General features: G+C 33.5%; 1 protein-coding gene across 8 annotated transcripts in view; it reads left to right on the forward strand.

Annotated features, from left to right (window-relative positions):
* scml4 (Scm polycomb group protein like 4) overlaps positions 1-27,791 on the forward strand; it is a 55,846-nt gene that overhangs the window by 15,302 nt on the left and 12,753 nt on the right. The window contains exons 2-5 of one of the 8 annotated variants that reach the window (XM_068215652.2): positions 197-434; positions 15,153-15,203; positions 15,595-15,821; positions 18,435-18,561. In XM_068215652.2, coding sequence (XP_068071753.1) covers positions 15,182-15,203; positions 15,595-15,821; positions 18,435-18,561 — 376 coding nt within the window. In that variant the 5' untranslated portion in view covers positions 197-434; positions 15,153-15,181. Of the gene's footprint in view, positions 1-196; positions 435-10,605; positions 11,076-15,152; positions 15,204-15,594; positions 15,822-18,434; positions 18,562-27,791 lie in introns of those variants that run through there. The other 7 variants (XM_073933378.1, XM_009294787.5, XM_005160771.6 and 4 more) reach the window with 7 other exon arrangements.

The following is a 27,791-nucleotide window of genomic DNA, read 5'->3' on the forward strand; positions in this document are numbered from 1 at the left end:
TGAAACAATTTTCAAACGTTTGTTGAATTAGCCTGCAAATTCACAGATGATAACAATAAAATACCAATGCCATTGCTAACATATTGATAATTTGGTTTCAGCTTGATGTTAGACCACTAGTTACTCTAATGTAAAGTGTGTTTCCACTGCGTTCTGCTCTGACGCTCTGCATGTGTGTGTGTATGTGTGTGTCCAGTGTAATGATCTGCTAGATGCGCCAGTGGCTGTGGGAATGAGACTGCGGGGCAGGGATTTGGAGGATTCCACTGTCTCCTGGATACCGAGCGTCCTGGGTGTGCAGAGCGTCAGGCTCCGCCTTCGCCTCGACCGCCGTGACGACAGGGGGAGGAGCTTGTGGCAACTAGTTGACCTGGGAGAGGAAGTGCAGAGTGGGCGGCGGCCTCGAGACAGGACTCCTCCCACTTGTTCACAAAGTAAGATATTATCTGTGATTATTATCTGTGATTAACAAACACACGATACACACTTGATCCCGCAAGTGTTGTTTGACAATACAAGACGATTGTGTGAATGGCCAGTTGGGCTTGTTACAATCCCATTGGTGTTGTTTCCTTATTTCCTGTTTATGACTGAAAAAGGTCCGTTCTTCAGTGTATAAAATGCTATATGTGCATATAGAGACCTGTTTGTTTAAAACTCAGGGTTTTACCATAATTAAGAGGGATTTGGATGGTTCACCAGCTGGTGAAAGATTTGAGAGAAGAGTAATTGGGCACAAGAGAGAAAAATGCAGCATTAGAGAGGATAAGATGGAGAGGAAGAAGGAGAAGCTCCTCCGTTTATTACATTAAAACCTCGGGATTCTGCGCTGCTTGGTTCCAAAAAGATTAATGAAGATTAATGTATGTCATTCTTAATTATTGCAGTCCCAATTCTCATGCTGTGTGAAGAGAGATTGATGCTTTTTTTAATCTTTCTTGGAGGGAAATAGTAGACACTGCAGTGGTCTTACACGTATATTAATTTTTGGTGCTTTTTGGTGCTGTTTTTCATATTTCAACAACATGGTTCAAGATTCCCTTGTCTGTTGCTATGGCAACTTGCCATGTATGAAGTAAATAAGTTCTTGCTGTTGTTTGTGAGGGGTAACACTTCAATTTATTTATTTATTTTTCTTCTTCACAAATCCCCTCCTCGATGCTAGGCGTTGGCTGGAGGACTTGGCAGACAATGCTTGCTTTTATCCTTTTGTTATTTTGGCTTGAGTTAATGCATGCATGCGTGTGTGTGTGTGTGTCTGTCTGTGTGTGTGTGTGTGTCTGTGTGTGTGTGTGTGTGTGTGTGTGTGTGTGTGTGTGTGTCTGATAATTTAACAGCACAGTCAGTTTACACATTTTAACACCCACTTTCCCCTTTCCTCCCTATGGATGACAAAATCCGCAAAAACAATAAACTAAATAAATTTGCAAGTAAATAAATATATTAATTAATAAATCCACAAATTCCTCTATAAATAAAATGATAAATAAATATGCAAATAAATATATTAATTAATAAATCCACAAATAAAACAATAAATGAATAAATTTGCAAATAAATACATAGGCGCGCACACACAGACACACACAGACACTGTCTGACATTTCTGTTTAATGGAGAGGTGATTTTTTTCAGCATATTTATAAACATAATAGTTTTAATAACTCATCTCTAATAACTGATTTATTTTATTTTTGCCATGATGACAGAACATATTATTTTAGTAGATTTTTTTCAAGACACTTCTATACAGCTTAAAGTGGCATTTAAAGGCTTAACTAGGTTAATTAGGTTAAGTAAACAGGTTAGGGTTATTAGGCAAGTTATGTCTATCGATGGTTTGTTCTGTAAACTATCAAAAAATATATAAAAGGGGTAATAATTTTGACCTTAATTTTTTAAGACGTTAAAAACTGCTTTTATTCTAGCTGAAATAAAACAAATAAGACTTTCTCCAGAAGAAAACATATTTTCAGACATACTGTGGAAATTTCCTTGGTCTGCTAAACATTATTTGGGAAATATTTAAAAAAAATAAAAAATTTAAAGGGGGCTAATAATTCTATATATAACAAATCCATGCATAAATAAATAAATAAATAAATAAATAAATAAATAAATAAATAAATAAATAAATAAATAAATAAATAAATAAACAAACAGTGCGGGCAGATTAATGATTAAATAAATAACACGGATGTTAGGGGAATGAGAAATTGCTAAACTGAAAGTAGTTTTTTCCTTCTTTCCTATATGCTCTTCAAATTGAAAAGATTTGGTTTGCAATAAAACAAAAGCCAGAACAGTTCCAGAAAGTCTCGAGCCCTTTTCTAAATTTTCTAAATTTTTTAAGGAGACACCTATATCTTAATACATACTTTATCTTTTTTTTATTAATATTTTTTTTTATCTCATGTTTGTATAGCTTTGTGTATAAATGTGGTATTTTACCTTTTATTCACATACTTCTTTAGTGTATAATTATAATTTTTCCTGATAATTAATTTTTTGGTGAATTGTATCAGTGCGTATATTTATATGTATTAATATTATGTATATTTTAATGTCTGACCTAAGATGAACCTGATAAAAAAAAGAAAGTTTTTTTTTTCCCCTTTTACATCACACTATTAATTATTTATATATTTATTTACACCGGAATTTGTAGATTTATATATTAATTTATTTATTTGCATATTTATTTATTGTTTTATTTATGCAGAAATTTGTGTATATATTTATTCATTTATTTATTTATGTATTTATTTATTTATTGTTATATTTATGCAGTAATTTGTATATTTATATCTACCTTTATTTATTTATTTGCGCATGTATTTATTATTTTATTTTTTTTACGCAGGAATTTGTGTATTCATATATTCGTTTATTTATTTATTGTTTTATTTATGCAGGAAATTGTGTATTTAGTTATTCGTTTACTTGTTTGTGTATTTATTTGTTGGTTTATTTATAAAGGAAATTGTGTGTATATATATTTATTCATTTATTTGCATATTTATTTCTTTATTGTTTTTGTGAGTTTCGTCTTCCATACAATACCTTCTCAACAGCGGCAGTTACAGTAATTAGATGTTGCTATTATAAATTCATATAAACTCAATAAACAAAAAATCACGTACACAGAAAATAATAATTATTTAAAAAAAAACAATGCATTAATAATAATCCATAAATAAATCAAATAATATTTTTTTACCGTGTGTCTCACCACAGTGACCTTATTCATCCTCCAAAAATGCCAAATAATTTCCCCATCTTCTCTGATAAACATCCAGTTTGTCAAGTAATATATTTCCTTTTTTCATATGCTGCCACCATCCCTAATTCTGTAACCCATGCATTCTTGAAATGATGGTGTAGTAGCTGAACGCCATCCCCTCATAATGATTTGTCTTCCAATCATAATACTTATTTGAATCCACTCAGACATCTTCACACCAGACCCCAGCACGAACGGGTCTCCCAGTACATATATTTTAGGACAAAACGAAAAGCAGCATCCAGAAACATTCATTCATTCATTCATTTTCTTTTTGGCTTTATTAATCTGGGGTCGCCACTGTGGAATGAACCGCCAACTTATCCAGCTTATGTTTTACGCAGCGGATGCCCTTCCAGCCACAACCCAACACTGGAAAACACACACACTCTTGCATTCACACACATGCACTACGGCCATGTCTATGGACCGGAAAACCGGAGCACCCAAAGGAATACCCACAAGATCACGGGAAAAGCCTACATGTGTGCAGTCATAATATAATTTCCAGTCAAAGGCTGCAGGTGATTCCTCTCATGTGACTCTGAAACTGATGAAATTGGTGATCGCTCTGTTTAGTTCACTTAGAGTATTTATTCCATTTAAAGCTGTGTTAATTAGATGAATGTGTTAAAACATTGTAATGGTTGTAAAATGCTAGTTCAGCAAATTGGTTCGATTCCAATCCTGATCCCGCTTAAAATCTGAGTAAGTATTAATTATCTGAAAATAGTAATGACAATAATGAATGATACATTGTAGAAAATAGCTTGTTTTTAATTTTGCTTGACATTTTGTTTTGCTGCTTTCATCTGATTTCCCAAAAAAATTCTTTAGAAATATATTTAGCAGGAGGATTTTACCCACTGTGTTTATTTATATTATTGTATAATAAATTAAATTGAAGCATTAATATTTAAAAATCGTTTAAGGTAATGTCACATTGGATTTCTCTCCCTCTCTTTCCTTTACATACAGTAGAGAAGCATACATAAAAAGACACGCATAGGCACGCACACACAGTACTTGTCCCTCATCTACAATGTTAATGGATTTGAGATGATTGAGTTGCACTAAAGATGAATCCATGACTTTAATTAACTTTTGATTTATTGGCTTCTGTATTCCAGGCGTAATTAGAAATTAAATATAGCGATCAGCTGGATGGGTGAATGGTGTCCAGCTCTGCGTCAGGCTGTTAAATGGGCTCTCTAAATGTATTTCACAGTGCAGTCCAGTGAGACAGCCGTGAAGGTCTCCTTTCTGAGTTTAATATTTCACCAAAACAATTTACTATTGTCAAGTATTATTTGTAATTATTTTGTTACTTTTAACAATTTTTTGTGAAATATAACAATTGCCTTTTTAAAGTTAAATACTTTTAATACTGGTACACTGGTTTATTGATTTATGTTTATCATGCCATCAATTCGTTCCAAGTTGATATCTCGATTTAGCATTTTATTTTTACAAATTTTATTTGAACTCATATATGATTGCTTTAGACATAAGGCTTAATGCTAGTTCTAGACTAAACATTTATGAGCTGTCTTAAAGGAATAGTTCACCTAAAACTGAAAATTTGGTCTTCATTTTCTCATCCTGTCAAGCCAAGGTTTCTGTCTTATGTTAAACAATAAAGAAGATAAGCTGGAAACCTGTTACCATTCATTTCCATTGTCTATATATTCCTACCATGGAAGTCAATGGTTACAGTTTTTCAGCAAGATTCTTAAAAATATCCTTTTGTGTTTAACAGAATAAATAAACCTTGAAACATTTTTGGGTGAACTGTCCTTTTAACTAAAAAAAGCTTACACCCACATGTACACCCACAAGTAAAGTTGTTTTTATAAAACCTACTTAACTACCTAATTTAGTAAAGGCCTATAGTCCTGACTTAAGCTAAGCTCTGTTTGTGAAACCGGCCCTTACAGTACACAATTGACTTGCTTTTAAAGCCTGCTGAACCGCTGACCGCTCTGTATAGAGGCTTTGTGAAGACTCTGTGTCAGGCTGGCTGTGTATCTGCCACAGTTTCCCTGAGTTTGCTTATTGTTGGTGCTGTAAGACGCTCCATAGAAACCACTGTCTCTCAGCCATGAGAGCGGATGTGATTTCTGTGATAGCAGCTAATGCTCTGCCAGCAAGATTCTTTACCAGTCCCAAAGATAATAACCTTTCTTTCTTTCGCTCGCTCTTTCATTGCGAGCTATTATTTTTGCATGGGCAAGTGCTGTTGTCATGGCAACCCCCATAGATTATTGATTTTGCTGATGACCTATTTGATTTTGTGTAGCTACATCTATTGTAGTTTGAACTTTTGCTGCTGCTGCTGTGCTTTCTTTGTTAATCTGTTTATTGTGTCCAAGGAAAGTGGCTCTTAGTTGTGAGTGAATATATATATATATATATATATATATATATATATATATATATATATATATATATATATATATATATATATATATATATATATATATTGTATATGATGTATCTATTGTGATACATCTATTGTGAATATATTGTATTATGATTGGTACATACTATTCTGTTCAGTTACTTTAAACAGTTTGTTGTTTAAAAGGTCCACATAAAATTTTACTTAAATGTAGTAAGTTCACAGTACTTGTATATATTAGCTTGTTTTTTTTTAAACAAAATGGTTTGTAGCAATGGGTTTCCTCAAACAGTTTGAGTTGCCTTTACTTATTGGGTTTTCTAGTACTCAGTTGGTTTGAGTTCTCTTTATTTATTGGGTTTTACTATGCTCAAATTGCTTCGTTTACTCAAATGGATTAAGTTCACAGTACTCATTAGGATTAGTTTTTGAACTTCAATGGTTTGTTGTAATCGGTTTCCGCAAATGACTTGAGTTACCTTAACTTATTGGGTTTAACAATGTTATTATTATATTTTACATCAGGGATGGAGAGATGGGGGGAAAAATAGAATACCACTTGAAAATTCTGGATTTATGATTTTAGTTTTGCATTTGATTTTTTTCTTAGTGCTGGGCAAAGATTTTACATAATTTGACATAATAAATGTGTATTTTATTAACTATGTATGTCAATGACAAACAACCCATACCTTTTTGCTGAAAGGTAAAGACCCCTGTACTCCACAACTCCCCTTACTGTAAAACACATTTTACTGGACTGTCCTGCTTTTAATGATTCCTAAAGACTTTTTAATGAAATGACCTCTCTTAATGACTTTTTATCAAAGTGACACCAGGAATTTTTTATTTTCATTTTTATTATGTATAAACACAAACAATCTTATTTAATTAATGACTTCATTAGTTTATTGTTTTTAAGTGTATATTTATTATTGAAATGTTTATGCCATGAAAATAGCATCGGTTGCTGACATAGCATTAAATAAAAAATACGTTACATTTACATATACAAAACTATTTTGTTCAATATATATGTATCATATACATATATATTTTAAATATAAATAAACATTTTCTTAAATATATAGATGCACGTGTGTATTTATTTTAATGTAATTGGTATATATTTATATGTTTTATTGATGTTTATTACATTTATATATTTGTGTCAAATTTTGAAAAACAGAATCGAATCTTAAACATTTTTGTATTTTTAATTTAATTCTTAAATGATTTACTTTTATTTTTATTGAGATGTAATAAATATATGACGATATAACATCACAATCATATTTACATTTTTGTTTTCAGTTTAGAGGAAAGAGATCAACAGTAAAAATTATAACAATAATTAAAAAGGCATAAAAAATAAATGGAAAAAGGAAAAAGGAAGGGAGGCCACAGGTTGTTTAAATTAGAAACAGATTAATCTAGGTAAAACATTAGGAAGTAATTGTCGAAAATACAAATCATCTAGAGAAGACATGCACCAGATCATCAATATGACAATGGCTTGTTTAAACAAATCTTTGGAAGCAGGGAATATGTAGATAGGCTAAGTCAATGTCAGTTTATTTCGTCTTTTCCTGTTTCATTTAATAAATACTGTTTACTTAATTTATTCTAATTTTTAAGTATTTATTTATTCAATACACATTTATTTTACCTTGTTATTTTGTTTTACCTTGTTATTAACCTTTAAAAAATCCTAAAAAAAAATCTGTTTTTAAAGCTATTTTCTCCAAACATTTGCATTATTTCTCTGCAAACTAAACTTTATCAAGTTTGTTTTGTTGGTGTGTATGAAGTGTATTTATTCTGGTAAGTCTTCACTTAGCTTGACCTTCAGTTGACCTGGAAGCATTTATTACATGCAACTGACCAAATGGGAGGACAGCGATGTGACTGTTTGAAAGAAGATGTGTGGTCATTATTAGGTGTGTGTATGTTTGACACTGGAAAGTGCTTGTGGTCTTCCTGTAGCATCCCAGTTTCGATTAAGAAAAGGCAAAATGTAATTTATTGTCTCGCCGCCTGACTTTGACTAAATCTCATTTGACTGAAGTGGTTAATCTGTGTCCCGTGTGACTAACATCAGTCAGCAGATCCAGTGTGTTCGTGAGTGTCTGCGTGAGTGTGTGCACTTGCGTACCCATCTAAGAGGGGACCTTGGTGTTGTTACACACCCACACTAACAGTGTGTGTTTGTGTGTGTTTGTGTGTTTGTGTGTTTGTGTGTGTGTTTGTGTGTGTGTGTGTGTGTGTGTGTGTGTGTGTGTGTGTGTGTGTGTGTGTGTGTGTGTGTGTGTGTGTGTGTGTGTGTGTGTGTGTGTGTGTGTGTGTGTGTGTGGGTGGGTGTGTGGGTGTGTTGGTGTGTTGTTCATGAGCTCCACACATTCCCAGCGTTCCTCAGTTCACAGACAGTGACTGGACTCTGTGTGTTGGATAATCTCTGAGTTCCAATCATAACTCTTCAGGGATTTACTCAACTGCACATCCTGCAGTCGTCTGCCTGCATTTGTCTGGATGAATGCATGTATGTGTGCTGGGGCTGCATGGACTTATTATTATCACTTATTATATGGCCTGCTTGGATATGTGGTGTTTTATTTGCCTTGTTTTTCCCTGGATTTTATTTTGCTGTTTGTAGTATCACAATTACAGAGTTATTAATACCTATATGACAGTGGATTGTCAGTGGTCATAAAACAAAGTCCTTTTTAAGTAGGCAACTTAGTATACTAAAACTGCAGTGGGTCCTCTGTGATTCAAAGGAAGCCATCTGAGTTTTAGAGCCAGAATGTCACATTTAGCTTAATAATGATAATACTGTTTTAAAGTAAAAACTATTAGCCCTCCAGTGAAATTTGAATTTGTTTAAAAAATATTTCCTAAGTGTTGTTTAAAGGGAGAAAAGATTTTTTCCAAAACATTTTTAAACATAATAGTTTCATAACAATTTATTTTGTCTTTGCCATTGTGACAGTACATATTATTTTACAGGATACTAGTATTCAGCTTAAAGTGACATTTAAAGACTTAGGTTAACCAGGTAAGTTAGGATAGGTAATTTATTGGATAACAGTGGTTTGTGATAATCTGTAGAAATTCTTAACCCCTGCGCACTGTTCAAATTTACTACCCTTTTGTTATATTACAGATGAAAACATCTACTGAACTGCTGTAAAAATGCATCTGATATATATATATCTACTTTTTTTTTTTTTTTTGCATAAATTTGTTAATCAATTCCAGTCCTGATCAAAACTACTAAATAGTTTAGAAAAGTGCAGGACTTTAACTTTTTACACCCCAAAAAAATGCTTTTCTTACTAAGATTTTTTTGTCTGGTTTCTACTTCAAATATCTAAAAATTCTTAAATCAAGAAGCATTAAGCAAAACATGTGAGTTCTATATTCAGGGGGGGCTAATAATTCTGACTTCAACTGTATATAATTAAAGTTAAATGATTGAGGAAATACTTAAGTTGACGAGCAAAACATATTGTCTTGTTTTCAGAAATAATATGCTAAAATGAAGTGAGTTCTTCCTTAAAACAAGCAAAATAATCTGCCAATGAGGTAAGCAAAATAATCTTGTTTTTCCTTTCGACATAGGATTATTTTGCTTACCTCATTGGCAGATTATTTTGCTTGTTTTAAGGAAGAACTCACTTCATTTTAGCATATTATTTCTGAAAACAAGACAATATGTTTTGCTCGTCATCTTGAGCATTTCCTCAATCACTTAACTTTAATATATATATTCAGTTAAAGTCAGAATTATTAGCCCCCCTAAATTATTAGCTGCCCTGTTTATTTTCCCCCAAATTTCTGTTTAATGGAGAGCAGATTTTTTCAACACATTTCTAAACATAATAGTTTTAATAATTTATTTCTAAAAAATGATTTATTTTATCTTTGCCATGATGACAGTAAATAATATTTGACTAGATATTTTTTCAAGACACTATAGTATTCAGCTTAAAGTGACATTTAAAGGCTTAACTAGGTTAATAAGGTTAACTAGGCAGGTTAGGTTAGTCAGGCAAGTTATTGTATAATGATGGTTTGTTCTGTAGACTATCAATAAAAAAAAAATAGCTTAGGGGCAAATAATTTTGACCTTAAAATGTTTATTAAAAAAGAACTCAAGCAGTTGGGTAAAATATTTGATGATTTGTTGGATTATTTTGAACCTTTATTTGGTTGTTTATTTTTTCATACAAAATGCAAATTCTAAAATAACAAACATATGTTCAACATTATATTTTTATATTTAAGTAAAATGTCTAACACAAGTTAGTCACCAGTTATTTAAAATGTCAATTATTCATGATATGCTATAGATTATTACATGTCGATGTGTTTTAGATAATAAAATAATAACGTGTTTGATAGAAAATCTCTGCACATGATTATTATTTTTAGCAGTTAATGTGGTATACTAATGTCCCACTTGTGGTTTGTTCTAGATTAACTGTAGATTTGGCCTAGAGGGAGAATTGGCAAATTTAGGACGCATTCAAAAGAGAATTTTAAGCTTTTGCTCCATTTACTATCTAATATACAGTTGTTGTATAAATGTAAACCTTATGTAAAATGTAACGTTAGGCAATAAATAAAATATTTTAACTAAATCAGTTGCTGATTAAAATTATGTAAATTATTAATTATGCAGTATGATAATTAGTTAATTTTTAGATGTAGTAAAATGTGTGATAGAAACTACCTTATCATCGTTAATAATGGGCGATTGTATGTTTTCTCTAATTGAGTCGATGAGCTCGTGTCTGCTGTAAATGACTCCGCATCAGCATTATGACCGTGAGAGGCAGAGAGAGGATGTTAGGCGCCCTGTTGCCATGACGACAAAAAGAGGCCGATGTAGCGGCTGGCGCGCGCGGCGGTGTCTGTCGAGAGCGCGCGCTGGAGGCTCAGGGCTGCCGGGGCTTCAGAAGCGGCCGCTCCGTGACAGCGACGGAGACTCGGAATTAAGCGGCTTTTAGACGCTTTTCTTGACACTGCTGATAACAGGTCCGCTCCTGCGCTGGGTGCTCGGTGAGTGCTCGTACATTTACAGCATGTTTGCGTGCCTCTGATTTTGGCGGTGAGATTAGGAGGAAAGGAAGGAAAGCTCGCGCACCGCTCGTAAACATGAACACGCGCATGAGGAATGGGGCTCTATTTTTGACGCGCTATTTTTAATGGCCCTCTTTCCCAGGATAAAGCGTTTGCCGGTTGTCGAGTTTTTGTCGTCCGGATTAAAATGAAGGGTTTCCTTTTGTTGATTTTGGAAGCAGAACATTGACGGCGATAAAAAGATTAATGCAATTACGCATGGCCTGCCTGATGTATATGAGGGAGAGAGAGGGAGATAGAGCGCAGGTGAGCGGAAATAATCCGATGTTTTAGAAAGTGCATATGAGAACAGTTTATAATTAGGGTCATCTCTCTTTTTCTTGTAGAAAAATGTGTATTATTATTATTTTATATTTCTAAATCACATATTCGATGTTGGCAATTACTTTTTTTAGTCCTTGCTCTTTTTCATTTAGTCATTTAATATTTATCATGAGGGATTTTAGAAAATCAGGTTTTATAGCATATTTACCACACACCCTTTAAAAACTGAAAATGAGTTTGTGTTGTTACAGGAAATACTAAATTAGTTCAAATAATTAAAGATATTATTACTAAAATCATTATGATTAAATATTATTGGTTGTATTGTTTTATTAACACTATTATTTTATTTTATACACCTCAGAAAGAAAAATTATTAGCTAAAGGTAGGCCCACACAGAATCTACATGCAGAAATCCGCAGATTTTAGCCCATCATTAATAAATTTACTTGTGTAAATTTGTATTTGTTAATTTTTAAATTATTTTCACTAATATTATTGTGTTATAATAGTAATATTAAAATGTTCATATAATTTATTCACAATACTGTTTGTAAAGTTATATTTTATCTCTTTTAGTAGAGATATCAAATGAGAGACTTGCTTTGTTTACCAAATAAGTAACTAATTGGATTTGCATTGTAAACATTAAAAAAAGTTAAAAAGGTATTATTTTTTTGTATTATATATTAATTTTATAGTTACGATACTCCTAAAATCATTCCACATAAATCCACAGATTTGTAACAAAATTCTCCACAGAAATAGCAAAAAATGTCCGCAGATTCTGTCTGGCCCTGGTTATAGGTAGGCTATAGACCCACACTTAAAGCTTCTTTATTGGCTTTTATGTTTCCATGTAGAACCTTTGAGATTTGTAGAATCATTTTATTCCACATAGAAAGGTTTTTAGGATGGGAAAGGGGTCTTTGGACTATTAAGCTGTTATTCACAAAATGAAAAAAGGTGTTTAAAAAATAAACAACAAAAAACAAGCTAAAAGTTTATTTGTAAAACACACACAAAAAAACAGAAAAAAAACAGAATGGCACTAGTGTTTAGTGGCATCACTGGCCATTTTTATTTGCAAGAGTGTAAATTACTAGGAGAATAACAAATGGTTCACGACTGGTATATTTAAGATGTGTTTTTGTTGATCTGATTAAAATAGAAGGCTAAATACTGGTGTAAAATTGGTGTGAAATGTTTAGAGCTTGTCCATTTTTGACCACTTCCAGAAACGGTCTAAAATATGTTTGACTGGATTGCTTCTGTAATGTAAATGCTTATGTGGTCAAATGCATTCAAACTGACGCAAATGATACAGATACGAAGACATGTTAGCAGCCAGATGAAATTGTTTTGTGGCTATCAGAGTACATTAATGTATGTAAATTATGTAGGTGTATAGACCATTTTGAGAAATGTAAACATTAACAATGGTTTAACATTTTTTTTAAATTTCCATAGCTTCAGAGAATCCAAAAAGGTCCACATATTGCTAAATAATTTTATGATAGCTGTTTTAACATAAATATATGATTTAATTTCCTCCTTTTACAATTATGAAATAGTACCATAACAAGCAGGAAATGTTCAAGGGCCAATGACATCACCACATTGAAATTATCTTTATAAGGATAACATATGAAGAAATAAGGAAAGATAGAAAATGGACAAAAGAGATTAAAACACCAGATGTAAATGGAAATGTGTCTTCATACTTATAAGCATCTCAATGTCTATCTATGCATGTGACAAATAAAAATTGAATTTGAAATGTTCTGACCTGATTTACTAAAAATCTCATACCAGGTGTAAACAGAGCCTATAAGTGCAAAACAAAAATGATTTGCACTACAAAAAGTGCGCTTATGATTACTGTAATATCTTACAATAATAGGATAACAAACACCAATTTGAGAATAACAGCATTTTTAGATTAATATGTTTTGTATCTTATTAATTTCTCTGTCCTAAAGAAATCATTATTTAATATAATGAATTAGTTTCATCTTAGAAGCTCCAGGTTCAAAGAGTTTGAGGGAATACTCGGTAAAGGAAGGATGAGAGGAGGAGAGCAGAAGAAGCTGATGGTAAGGCCACAGCTGGAGGGGGAGGGGATGAGACTCAATGAGGGCTGGGGGAGGGGGACTCACTCGCTCAGAGAGAGAGAGAGAGAGAGAGAGAGAGAGAGAGAGAGAGAGAGAGAGAGAGAGAGAGCTGGAGGAGCGCAGGATAGAGAAGATGCTTTTATGTGGCTCCATGTGTCTGCTTCTTTCACAGTCTGCACACTTTAGGCCACCTCATTTCTAAACCGTCAAGCTTTTGTTCTTAAAATAATATAATTACCCAATTAGGCTATACTACTAAAATGAAATATCTAAAATACATTTTGTGCAAAAGGATTTTTTACATTTCTTAGCAGCAGAAGTAATCATAGTTTGGGAAAACATACATGAGAGAGTACCACAATTTAATTAATTAATTTTTTTGCATTATTCGCCCACTTAATAACCATAGTGTGGCTATTATAAAAGATTATACCAATAACCATAATAACAACCTCACCATAGTGTTTCCACAACTTTCAAAACAAGAATTTTTTGTTAGACAGTGTCAAATGAACTTTTCTGCCCATAGATGTTGCATTAGAAACGCCTTTCATAAATGCTACTATTTTTAAAAAAAATTGATGCAAAGATTATGTAATAAAAAGTATAGCTTTTTTAATAAAAAAATCTAAATATTAAAAACTTTCAAGAATTTAAAATGCTGAAGACTGTTAAACGTGTCCTCACTTGTGGCTGTGCATTATATTCTTGTGCAGTGTTTATTTTTGTAATCAGACAGTGTAGCTGTAATACAGGTACTCCTGTTTGTTTCAGTAACAGTTCATTTGCAGTTTATGCACTGTGGTTATGCAGTGTGTTCTAGAGTTGTCAGCTTTGCTTTCTGAAAATGTTTGTTAAAGCAGTGACTTATTATAATTTAAATGATTTTGTCTTGTTTAGTTGGATTAAATTCCAGTACTTTTTATTTGGATATGTAACACTGCATTCTGAATCTTGGTGCGCCACAAACAATCTTTTCAGAGAAATTCAACGAACATAAAGTTAAAGTCAGAATTATTAGCCCCCTTTGAGTTTTCTTACTTTTTTAAATATTTCCCAAATTCTGTTTTACAGAGCAAGGACATTTTCACAGTATGTCTGATAATTTATATTAAATTATATATATATTTCAGCTAGAATAAAAGTAGTTTTAAATTTTTTTAAAGCCATTTTAAGATCAAAATTATTAGCCCCTTTAATCTTTTTCGATAGTCTACAGAACAAACCATCGTTATACAAAAAACTTCCCTATTTACCCCAACCTGCCTAATTAACCTAATTTACCTAGTTAAGCCTTTAAATGTCACTTTAAGCTGTATAGAAGTGTCTTGAAAAATGTCTATTAAAAAAAAATTTCTGTCATCATGGCAAAGATAAAATAAATCAGATATTAGAGATGAGTTATTAAAACTATTGTTTATAAATATGTTGAAAAAAAATCTGCTTTCTATTAAACAGAAATTGGGGAAAAAATAAACCGGGGGTCTAATAATAAGCATAATAAGGACAGAATGCTGTCTAGTTACAATGTTGCTCATTGCAGTTTACTCATTGTGCACTTTTCTTAAAGTCTGTGCACATTTTTATAGGCTCTTTTCAACTTTTTTTTTACTGATTAAAATATCAGATGTTGTGCGTTTGTATCTTTGGGTATGGTCTTAAAAATAACAGAGTTGGGAAGATTTAATGTTTGGTTAAGACAGAAATTTGTATGTAAATTTGTCAGCCATTATTCTGGCAATTTTTGATAGACAAGATCTGTTTTTCTGCAGACAGACAGACATTTTCCTTTATCTTCTCCTTTGTTTCTTTTTTATAGTGCATTCTAAATCTTTACATTTTTAGCTGGATTGAATTTCTTGTAATTAATTAATTTGCTACTTTTGTAAATGACAAAAATCAGCTAAAATTGCCATATTTTTATTCTAATTTTTTTTCTTTCAGATTACTAAAATTGCCCAGTAAACACGGAAATGGAAATTCATTGGTCAAAAGGTGTGGGAACCCAGAATTTCATACTGACTACAGAAATGTGTGTGTGTGTGTGTGTGTGTGTGTGTGTTTTGGTTGTTGGGTGCATTAAAGAGTAGCATAATAACCCCATGGTTAAAATGTGTGTTTTGTCTTTATTGCTGTTTTTAAATTCTTTCAACTGTAATATGAAAAATACAAAACATTTGGGCAAAATACAGACTCTTGGTTGGGGTAAATTTTAAACAGCATTTTGTAATTTACCCAACCATTGGGTTGTCCATACTTAACCAAAATTTGAGTGCACCTATCAATTGTATAAAAATGATAGTGTAGAAAATTAAATACCTGTTTAATTGACCATAAATGAAAGTGTTGTACATTTAGACTGGGACACTGTATTTTCCTCACTCAGGTCTGATGAGTATTCCTGCTGCTCCATCAGTTCAGTCAGGGGGTGGAGAGATGCAGTCACCTGGGGTCATAAGCCCCTCCTTCCTCCCGCCTGCAAGTGGAAAAGTTCCAGGTCGCAAGAGGGGTCGGCCACCCCTGAAGAGGCACCCGGAATATCAAAGCCGCTACCCAGAGTCCCTCCCACCCATTAAAGTGCCTAAGAAGAGAGGGAGGAAGCCGGGCTTTAAGGTCAGTAAATATCAGTCTATTTAAATAAGAGCATGTATGTGTCTGCTGCAAAGATAAGGCCTTTCCAGTGCTCAGATGCATCAGCCGAATGCATAAATGTCATCAAGGGGTGCTTTTAAATAGGAACTGCTGCAAACACTTAGGATTGTGTGGCTGCTGTAGAGGAACAGAGTAATGTCTAGTGTGAGTTTGTGCATAGGTGGGCTCATCTGAGAGAAGGAGGAGATTGGGTGCTTGTGCTTTGACTGATGTATCTGCAGTCTGCTGCTGCTGGGTTATTTTTAGCTGTGTGTCTGAGCACAGGGCTCATAATGTCGCTGCTGCTGATTTAAAGAGCAACACACTACCGCAATGTGTGAGTGTGCATGTTTGCAGATTTGCAGTAAACCAAGTACAAATGGTTCGGGTTTATCTAAAATAAAAATGGTCATTGCTTCTTGTGGTAGTGTTAGGGACATTTTGCCTGTTGTGTATGCTTAATCGAGTTTTATCCCCTCTAATAGAAAATTTGTCAAGATAATTGGTGATTAATTGGTAGTTTGGATATGGGAAACCCTAAAATCGGTTTTTGATTTGGCTTAGTTAAGATATAGTCAATGTCAATCCTATTAATCTTGCTTTTCATGTCAGTTATCAAAGTGGCAAACCTTTGAATTAACAAAAAAGATTGTATTTTTCCTTGATGTAAATAGTGGTAGATGGGTGCATTTTATTTTGTGACCTCATTCCAACAGCAAAGTTATCATAACTAAAACATAAAACTATATACACTTCTGTTACTCAAAACAAAATAAACACTAATTGAATATAAAATTCAATTGAAAATAAAAATATAAACTTTTTTTTGTTTTCCTTTTTAAAAAAAAATGTTTTTACTTTAAATATAAAGATGTAATATTAACACAACTAATAAAAGGAACAAAAATACATAAAACTAATACAACTTTCACTAAAATTCAAATGAAATCTTTAGAAATAAAACAAATTTAAATAATTATCACAAAAATTACAATAGTTGATCAATGATGCTAAAATACCCTGGTCACAGTGGCATTCTAGTGAAGATATTTTAAATGTGCAATTAAGTACAGTTGGACGTAGACTTTGTAAATAACGAATGAGTAGTTTAATGGTTCAGACCCCATTTAATCTAAGTTTTTTAAGTTAAACAAAAGTTTATTTTAAACGGCTGGATCAGTTGGCATTTCTGTGTGGAGTTTGCATGTTCTCCTTGCATTCGCGTGGGTTTCCTCCGGGTGCTCCGATTTCCCCAACAATCCAAAGACATGTGGTACAGGTGAATTGGGTTGGCTATATTGTGCATAGTGTTTGAGTGTGTGTGGATGTTTCCCAAGAGATGGGTTGCAGCTGGAAGGGCATCCGCTGTGTAAAAACGAGCTGGATAAGTTCCGCTGTGGCGACCCCAGAGTAATAAAGGGACTAAGCCGAAAAGAAAATGAATCATTAAATAAAAAATTTGTTTTATTTAAATATTTATATGAACTCATTAATCGCGGCACAGTGGCTCAGTGGTTAGCACTGTCGCCTCAAAGCAAGAGTCCCGGCTTGGCCAGTTGGAATTTCGGTGTGGAGTTTGTTTGTTCTCCAAGCGTTGGCATGGGTTTCCTCTGTGTGCTAAGGTTTTCCCCAAAGTCTAAAGACATGCAGTTTACACTACCTGACAAAAGTCTTGTCGCCTATTCAAGTTTTAGGAACAGCAAATAATAACTTGACTTCTAGTTGATCATTTGGTTATCAGAAGTGGCTTATTTGAAAGGCAAAGGCCTCTAGATTATGCTTTTTTTTTAACTAAAATAAAATATGATCATGTCTTGATTTTTAATTTATTAATTAGGGCAGTAAGGTCTCACTTTGCTTAGACAAAAGTCTTGTCACTTAACAGAAATAATGTACAGTATAGAATATTAAGTCATGGTGAAAAAGAATTAATATTGTGTTTGACTCCCATAAGCTTGGAGGACTGCATCCATGCATCAATGCAATGACTCAAATAACTTATTAATAAAGTCATCTGGAATGGTAAAGAAAGCCTTCTTGCTAGACTCTCAGAGTTCATCAAGATTATTTGCATTCATCTTCAATATCAATAATGTCAATAATGTTCATGTCTGGTGATTGGGTTGGCCAATTCGTGAACACCTTCTTAGCTTTCAGGAACTTTGATGTGGAGGCTGAAGTATGAGAAGGAGGTATGCTGAAGACTTTGCCTTCTCCGGTGGATTGTAATGTAACAGAAGTCAAGTTATTGTTTTGTGGGATTGACGTAAATATTTTGTTAGGTAGTGTAGGTGAATTGAATTAACTAAATTGGCCGTAGGGTATATGTATGTGTGTGATATACATAGGGTATATACCGTAGGGTATATGAGTGTGTATGGGTGTTTCCCAGTACCAGATTGCGTCTTGAAGGGCATCAGCAGCACAAAACATGTGCCGGAATAGTTGGCGGTTCATTCCTTTGTGTTTTGTTTGCTGTGTGTGTTTGTGTATTGTAATAAATCTATATGTTATTAAATACATAAACATAATAATAGCAATGATAATAAAACTGTTTATTATACTGTTTATAAAACTGTGTTTATTTTTAAACAGCTGAAGTCTCGTCTGATGACCCCTCTAGCCATCTCTCCTCCCAGCAGCACCCCAGAGCCAGACATGAGCTCAATCCCGCAGGACGCTGCTACTATCCCTCACTCCGCCACACCACAGGTCCTCACAGGTAACAAATGAACTTCTGAACACTACCACTGAAATGTTGCTATGCCAATCCCAGACAATTCAAAGCAGCTCAACTACTGAGGGAATAATAAAATGTGAGCATTAGAGGAATCACAGCGCTCAGAGCAGTCTCATTATGATCCTGTCATCTCATTCTCTTTTTAGTGGCCAGTAGGGACTGTAACTCTACTCGTATATTGGGGTTATGATAACTGTTATTTTTATCAGGATGATAGGATGACATGTGAGTCTCAGAGGCTGCTAGAAGACCATCGTCACTGTTTTTATAACACTCAAGACAGTTATTATTGCTTATCTGTTACTTTTCTAATTCCACTCTACTCTGTATTGTGATAATAATAATAAAAAAAAATCTTGAATCCTACTGAAATAATCTCAAAGGGAGCTTAATTAAACTGGTTAAATGTCTGTAGTGTGTAAGATTTATTTAAATATATTATATATTAATTATATATATATATAAATATATATATATATATGCATCATTCATTTTATCATCAAGGTCACATGATCTTTTTAGAGTAATTTTAGTATGCTGATTTGGTGCTTAAGAAGTTAACTCTTATTATTTAGTTGCGCTATTTGAAAAGTAGCTGCTTTTAAAGGAATTATCAATAGAAAATTTAAAAAAACAACAAAATCATTCAATTTGACACATACTTAATAATAAAAAACAATAATATCCTTTTGACATGTATATCCAGATATATCAGAGGTGACCAAAGTAGGGCATCACCAAAGTTGGCCCATCGTAACCTTTAACCATCCCATCCAACATAGGCTCATTCTGAAAACGTAGCCCTATATACGTTTCTAGAGATCACAAATTATGTAGCCAGAAGTACGTATGGCTGCATTTCGTCTTTAAAACAAATGCCATGGGGCGGTATGATGCCATTCTTTTTCTAGCAAACCAGCTAACCGCTTACCTCCGTGTGGATGGCTTTTCCGCTGTTACCAGTTTGTCCAGTTAGCTTGACGTGTACGTCAGTGGACTTGAGATGCAGAAAGTAGTTGATTACAATGTTGGCGCTTGAGTCTGGTGAAGAACGATTCCAGTCAGTGGGTAAGACAAAAATAGAAGCCAAAAAATAAAATAAACAAATAAATAACAGGGTTAGAATGTGAAAAAATCTCAAAACGTGGCAAAAATCAGGCGAGGGCTTTTATTAGATTCTTTTCAAAATACTACGGTTGGGTTTAGGAAATGGGTGGGTGGATCAATAGGTGCTTTTCAAAATACTATTGGTTGGGTTTAGGGAATGGGGAGGGTGGGGGGGATCAATCGGTTAGTCAGTCAGTCAATAGCAGCCTCTGGTGGATTTATGTGAGAAGAGCAGGTGCGATTGGCACTCTCAAGAGATATTTGAGATGTCAAAAAGCATACGCAGGGGCCTCTGGCAGATTCGCGAAAACAAAAACTGCAACAAAAGTACCTCCTGGGACGTAATTTGCTCTCTCCAGAAATGTATATAGCGATGTGTAATCAGGATGAGCCTGGGTTGATCCCATCTCGAAGGAGAGTGAGAATGATGGAGAGGGTTAAGGGCGAATGCCTTTAATACAGAGAACGTCATTTCTAATTTGACACAACATTTCTTGTTTATTTTATTGATGAGCTACAAAAAGCAATCTGAAATTAAATGTTTCAACTAAATCTTTAAATGAATCAGATTTTTTAAAATGTAAATACTGTCACTCGACAAATAGAGGACTATACAGAAGACATCGGCGAGCAAATCAAGGCAAAAACGAGACATTCTGTTATAAATGAGATTGTTTTGTTTTTACTGTAATAAGTTCATTATAAAATGTAAAAAAAAATACTTTATTAGTTAATATAAAGCAGGGTTTTTTTTGTTGTCATTTTTAAACATTATTAAATCAATTAGCAAATTACCCATGGTAATTATATTTACCTTCAGCACACTAGCCTCATTCAAGTTTGGTTTTTGGCTCTTCATAAGAAAAAGTATGATCACCCCTGAGATATACTATCCATACAGTGATCAATCCTAAACTCAGATTGTGTGAATGTGGCCAGTGAAGACTTCATATAGTGCAAACCCACTCAATCTTTGAGGTCAAGACCCTGTGGTCTGCACAGGCTGCCCATCCAATTGGTAATAACATCCATCACTAGCAGGAAAAGGAGCAGAGAGAAAAGAGTAGTTACATCTCTTATTTTAAAGGTTAATAGGTGTGCAAGTCTCACGGGACATTATTGAGGGACCTGACTGCTCTTGCCTCAGAGGCATTATCATCCAATTTATCTCTTTATTACAATGGCGAGATCAAATCTGTCCTGCTAAATTGCCTTTTTTTAGTGGAATAAAAAATGTTGGTATTTAAAAAAAAAAAAAAGCTTATAATGAATTCGCACCACAATTACTGAAGCTACGTTTCCATTCACTTATTTTTATGCACATTTTGGAATATCTAATTTAAAGTGCTGAAGTGAAAGGAATTTTTTTAAACGCAGTAGGATAAATATTTTAATTAAAAAAAAAATGTGCACAAGCTACAACAGAAACATATTTACCAAACAAATTCATGCATGCGCACCAAAAAATTCATGGGACTTTGTTATAACAGATTGTTTCATAACAAAAATGGGCATAACAGGATAACATTAATGGACTGACTACATTGTAAAACAACTGAAATGTTGTTTTGTTCATTCTAAAATCCTTTAGCCAATGTCCATCATCAAAGTGATTCAGTATTATTACCTCCCAGGACTGCTGTGCTCCGAAAGAGCAGTCTTGCATGTCCAAAAGCCACCCAAAATGTTCATTGCATGTTATCTTTATTATATATAATATGAAGAGTGCCATTTGCAATTTCCTTCTACAATGAGCATTTTTCTCCTTTGTTTATGTTACGTTATTTCATGTTAGAAGTAGGGTTGCATGGTTTACCGGTACTATGGTAGTATTGTTATACTATGACTCCAAAATACTAGTGATGCCACTGTATTTTGTAAACGGTAGTCATTAATGGTTTATTTACAATAGATAATGTTGCATGTGGAAAAGTCACTAAAATGCCCACACATTTGTGCAAAAATACACCATTGTATTTAAATAGTCTGTGGAGCCCTTTAAGGTTGCAAAACTGTGTAGAATTCACGCCTTTTATGGTAGCCTATTGCCTGTTTTCTAAAGCTTCAGTTCGAACGCACATCTGAATCAGTTCATTTTTGTTCCTGTTGATATGATTTCTAGCGGCCGCGACAATCTCTTTAAAAGAATGACTCACAAAGTGAAATATTGAATTACTTTGCACTGTTGTTACCATATAAGACTAAAAAAAAGAAAAAAAAAGATAAAAAACCCTAAAAAGCAACCGGAAACATTGAAACAATTTTTGAATTTTAAATAAATATTTATTTTTAATGCATTTTTGTTGGTCAGTTATCTACAAAATAAACAAAAGGAATGAATACATTTTAGGTAAGATAAGGAGCAAATAATACTTTTTGGCCTTAAGGGAATTATGAATTGCATTCAAGTAGGCCTATTATAACATAAAATACAGTATTTCTGACAATTTTCTTTATAATTTGAGATATGAATTACATTATCACAATATTATTTGGTATCAAGATACTTCAGCTGGTATAGTATCTTAAGATTAACTAATGGTATTGGGACAACTCTAGGTAGAAGTCATGAAAACAAACTATTCTTTGCCATAAAAATGAAACTACTGAAACAAGACATATGAGCCTGAGAAAAATGCTATTATTAGAAGAGAACTTGAGATGGCACTGAGAGGTTTTTGTTTCTAAACTCTTTTTATATATATATATATATATATATATATATATATATATATATATATATCAAAGGCCCACAGTGGCTTCTCCTATTACATCAATTTCCATTTTTCTTTTTGATTTTTGCCACCATTTTTTTTTCTTTGACTCATTATATACTCGCAATAGGGGTGGCATGGTGGTTCAGTATTTAGCACTGTCGCCACACAACAAGAAGGTTCCTGATTCAACCTCCGGCTGGGTCAGTTTGTGTATCTGTGTGGAATATCTGTATGTACATGTTCTCAATGTTCTCTTGGGTTTGCTCTGGGTGCTCCGATTTCCCCCACAGTCCAAAGACATGCGCTATAGGTGAATCTAATAAACTAAATTGGCCGTAGTGTATGAGTGGAAATGTGAGATTGTGTGGGTGTTTCACAGTACTAGGTTGCAGCTATAAGGGTATTCGCTGCATAAAACATATGCTGGATAAGTTTGCGGTTCATTCCACAGTGGTGACCCCTGATGAATGAATTAATAAATGAATGAATGAATATTGCTATATTCCACTTTTGTGTGAAGTTTAATTGTCATCTTTGGATAAAAGCATAGCCAGTGTGAGGGCTTTTGAATTTAGCCTGAGCATCTCAGTCTGGTTCTCCAACACTATGCTGATCTACTTTAAACATGAGATGCTGTGACGGTGTGCCTGAGCTCAGTCCTGAGGTCTCAAAGCTTAATCCCTTTGCTGTAGGGAGCCGTTTCTGTACAAGAGGCTTTTGTCTGCCCACCAGGTTTCTAGAATTGAATTCTTTGTGTGCTGAAAAAGTAACACTTTCTTTTGGTTCCTCTCATTTATTTCAAAACCATGCTGATTTTTTAAAACAAACACAAACGTGACAGATGCATTTTGTGTTTAATTCTTTAAAGAAAAAAAGAAGGAAACCTTATGTGGGTAATGTCTTTTGTGGGAGTCGCAGAGGGAGTGGCTGCTGGTGGAGGTCATGACCTTGATGACCTCAGGTCATTGTCAAAGTCGACATGAGATGGAGGCTGTGAAATTGATGTATTTTCTTCTCTTTTGGGACATATTAGAGTAAAATGGCTTCTTGAACAAGAAAACATGTAAGATTGGACTTGAGTCATGCACAAATTTATTGTTACACCCCTATTCATAACTACACACGACAAATGTCTCCTGTCATTATTCTCATCAAAGTTTGATCACCCTTTATTTTGATGGTCTTTTTGTTGAATTAAGTTACACCGCATCTACACTACATGCCAACTAATTCTCATTAGATTGTTAGGTTGGAGTTTCAGTTAGTGTAAGTTGACATGTACTTGCAAAGTTTCTAATAGTCAGTTAAATGTCTGTTTAGCAGCAGATATTAAGCAGACAGTCTACTAATAATCAAATGGACCATCAAAATAAAGTATTACCCAAAGTTTTGATAGAAAGTGGTGAATCATTAGGCTTTAGGAATGAAGGAGAAAGTTGGTGTTTGATTCAAGATCTATTAATAATGCAGCTAATACAAATAGTAGATGCAGGAAATCTTCTGGCCATTCCGTATCTGTTTAAAAAAAAAAAAAAAAAAAAAGGAAAACTAAGAAAATGGATGTTTTTTTAGTTTTTCTTTTGCTTACAAAAGAACGAAAAGAAAAAAAAGAGATTTTCGCTTGATTTTTGTTTTTTGGTTTAGGGTAGGAAAACAAATACACCACTTTAAAATTCATTATACACATGTAGGCAGTGCTGAAATGCCCTTTTCCTCTGAGCAGAACCTGGTTTGCATGATTGCTTAATAATTAATATTTTGTACTTTGTTTTTTTTATTGTTAATTTTTTTTTAATAGTTGTTAGCAGGACCAGAATAAGAACACATTGGGTTATATTAAAGGATACCATTTGTTTTTCTTTAATTTCCTCCTATTATATATATATATATATATATATATATATATATATATATATATATATATATATATATATATATATATATAAAACTATTATTTGGAGGGTGATGTCACATGCTCAGATTTAGTTGTCCAATCAGAGAAAAAAAGGGCGTTTCAGCACCGCCTATGCGGATAATGAATTTTAAAGTCATTCATCCGTTTTCCTACCCTAAAACAAAAGTCGAGCAAAAATCTCTTTTTTTAATTTTGTTTTGTGTCATTTTTGTCATTGTCATTTGTTTAAAAACGGATATGAAATGGACAAAGATCCCCTGATTAATAAGAATGATAAGTTTTAATTTCATGGTAAAGTCTGTTTATTTGTGCCTAAATAATTGTTTTCGTGAGTATGCAACATTTTCACCATCTGTGAGCCTACATGTCTGGCATGTCTGTAATCAGTTATCTATTTTAAGGCTTTGTGCGTAACATTCGGCCTCCTACACTCGATGTTCATTGACTTTATCCTGTTACACATTCTCAAACAGGGGCACAGACGACTTCTGTCTCAATTACTCAAAGCCACGGGCGGCATAAAGACTGTGTGTGTGTGTATGTGTGTGTGCGTCTGACTCGTGGTCATGGCGCTTCTAGATGACAGACGATGGAGGAAATCCCTCAGCATGGCAATCTGTCAGATTAAAGCGTCCGCCTGCTGCAGACGGGCGAGGGAAGTCAGTGGGGACAGATTGTGTGGGAGGAATTGGAAGAGGGGGGGAGTGATTGGTGGATTCCTACACTCATTGCTCTCTCTCTCTCTCTCTTTCAGGCATTTTTCATATTTCTGTTCTATTCTAATGGCACAATTATTATCTTTTTTACTTTTATTGTTTGGTTGAATCACTAATGCTTGTATTTTTCCTCATTCACTTGGGATGAATGAATGCATCCAGGGTAATTTTTCGTATTGAGAGAGGCTGGTTTTATTTAGGGTAATCAAACATTTACTGGCGCTGGCTGGATCATAAAACTGCAGAAGATTTTAAGGTGTGATTTATAGTATGTGATTCCATTTAAAGACATTAAGAAGAGAGTAGGGTGGATATTTGTAACAAGAAAATATAAACAATATCCAGCAATAATTTCTCTAATTACAAGTGTAATTTGGATAAATTATTGCTGTGGAATTATTTAATCATTCTTTTATTCTCCCTCATGTGATTGTAAAACATTATTAGTTTCTTTCTTCCGTTGAACATGAAATAATAGGATATTTTGAAGAATGCTGGTTGCTGTCATTCATCGACTTACAGTTGTAGGAGAAACATCATTGAGTGACAGCTACCAGCATTTTTCAGAATATATTATTTTGTGTTTAACCGAAGATAAAACTTGTGTGGGTTTTGAACAAATGAAGGGTGACTAAATCATGACAGAATTTTGAAGATATAACACTGTTTCTGATTCAAGTAGCCTGTCATAAGAGTTGCTTGTTTTTTGGGTCCCATGACATGGAAATTAATATTTTTTTATATAAAATTCAATTCTGTCTTTCTGACCTCTGGAAATGATCTATAAATGGAGCCTGGCGTCAAATATTTGAAGATTCCTTGACAAATATTTGAGTCTGTGGAATTAAAGGTGAATTCACAAGCCAGTTTCACTGTCAATAAGGAAGACGTGCTTTGTGTGCCAATATGTATGTTGCACAGTTGCATCATCTATAAATCATGGATTTTCACAGATGAATCTTTCTCCTCGAGAATAGCAATGTGTGATCAAGTAAATAGTTTACATTTTGATATCATGAAGACTTTAGGAAAAACGTATAAACTTTTTGCTCAATGCACAACTGCATCATCTATAAATCATGGATTTTGTTTTAAGGTGCTGTATGTAAATTTTTCACTCTTCTAAAACATAAAAATACCATAATATGTTGCAGATATTTAAGAAACGTTCCAAGTGAACATTCTTGTTTATTTGAAAAACAATGCTGAAGTCAGATATTCTGCTTTGAAAAGGTATGTTATGTGCCGAAATGATGTCTTTGTTTTGTTTCTTTTAACCCACACAATGGCACTTTAGTCAATTATATTTCAGCAGCCTGGGTTGCCTTGTTGGAAAACAGCGTACTTCATTCATTCATTCATTCATTCATTCATTCATTCAGAAAGGTTCTCAAAGCATGTGCCCGTGAATGAAACCTCTGGTGGACAGTAGCAGACTCCGAAATGAGATGCAGATTCAGTTCCACATGAGCAAATAATATAAATATTATAAACATAAACATTCAGTGAGCAGGTGACATTGTAACCGCGTGTCAAAACAACACATTACGTGAGGAGATACACAGTGATGCACAATTTAAATTCAGCCAATCAGAAGCACAGAATATACACTCACTCATGAAATGGTAAGGTTTATAATCTAATTAATACATTTTAAACCTCTTTAACATTATTAAATGTAGCTGCTGAATCACTCATATGTGTTGGTTCATTATTTCCCAGTTCTAAAGTTAAATTTTAAACAGTTAATTTATTTTCAAGCTCTGAGGTAAACTGTCTGCTGCTGCTTTCAGTAGTATGGCATTCAAACATACATTATTAGCATTTAACACTGAATAAAGCATATGTGGTGTACCTGAGGTGAACATTGTCAGTTAATCCGGTTGTTCACCGGTTAGAAACAGAAGCCATTTCTAATATGTCAATTCGACGTGTTGGTTATGACAAAAACTCCTTTTAATATGAAAAATATTTCTTCTATCCTGTGCTTTTATTTGGAACACGATTGGTCATCTGGCAACCTGCGCTTGCATTTGTTTTGATTCAGGATTGCAACACCTAGTTCAACCACTGGGTGTCAAATTTATATAAAAGTAGCTGATCCCAAAGTGACACCTCCATCTTTTACTCGCCTTCATATTGCTTTAAAAATGTCATCAATCTTTTCATAAATAATATATTTTTAATAAACCACATTGGATTTATGTCCCTTCATTGAAAGTCTGCTTATCCAAAACTGTGACTTTTTAAAACATTCATAAAAAGATCCACAAGTGAATGTCTTCTGAATTTATTCTAGTTTTGAAATGACATGAAGATGAGTAAGTAATAGATGTTTTAAATGTTTGCTAAACATTTTGATAATCCAGATCAGTTCTCAGCCTTTTCCCCCTATGTACATAAATAAAAATTTGAGGGTCACCATATACTTTACTACCTTAATACCATGCAAAAAAGTAGCATATCTATAAGATTCCTATAATGTTTACTATGAAAAACAGTAAATTGACATTAATAAAGACATGACATGCACAACAAATAACTAATATGATTTGTGGAGCTGTGCATCGATGGATTTGCTTTTTAGTGTTTGGACTTTCAGCTGTGAAATTTAAACCACACTGAACTGAACTAAACTGAACTTTATCTCTGAAAACTGGACTGACACAGAATTTACTAGAACTATGTTAAGCTGCTTCGACACAATCTACATTGTAAAAGTGCTGTAGAAATAAACAAAACATAAATATGACTTGA

The sequence above is a fragment of the Danio rerio genome, chromosome 20 (genome assembly GCF_049306965.1).
Source record: "Danio rerio strain Tuebingen ecotype United States chromosome 20, GRCz12tu, whole genome shotgun sequence".
Lineage (NCBI taxonomy): Eukaryota > Metazoa > Chordata > Actinopteri > Cypriniformes > Danionidae > Danio > Danio rerio.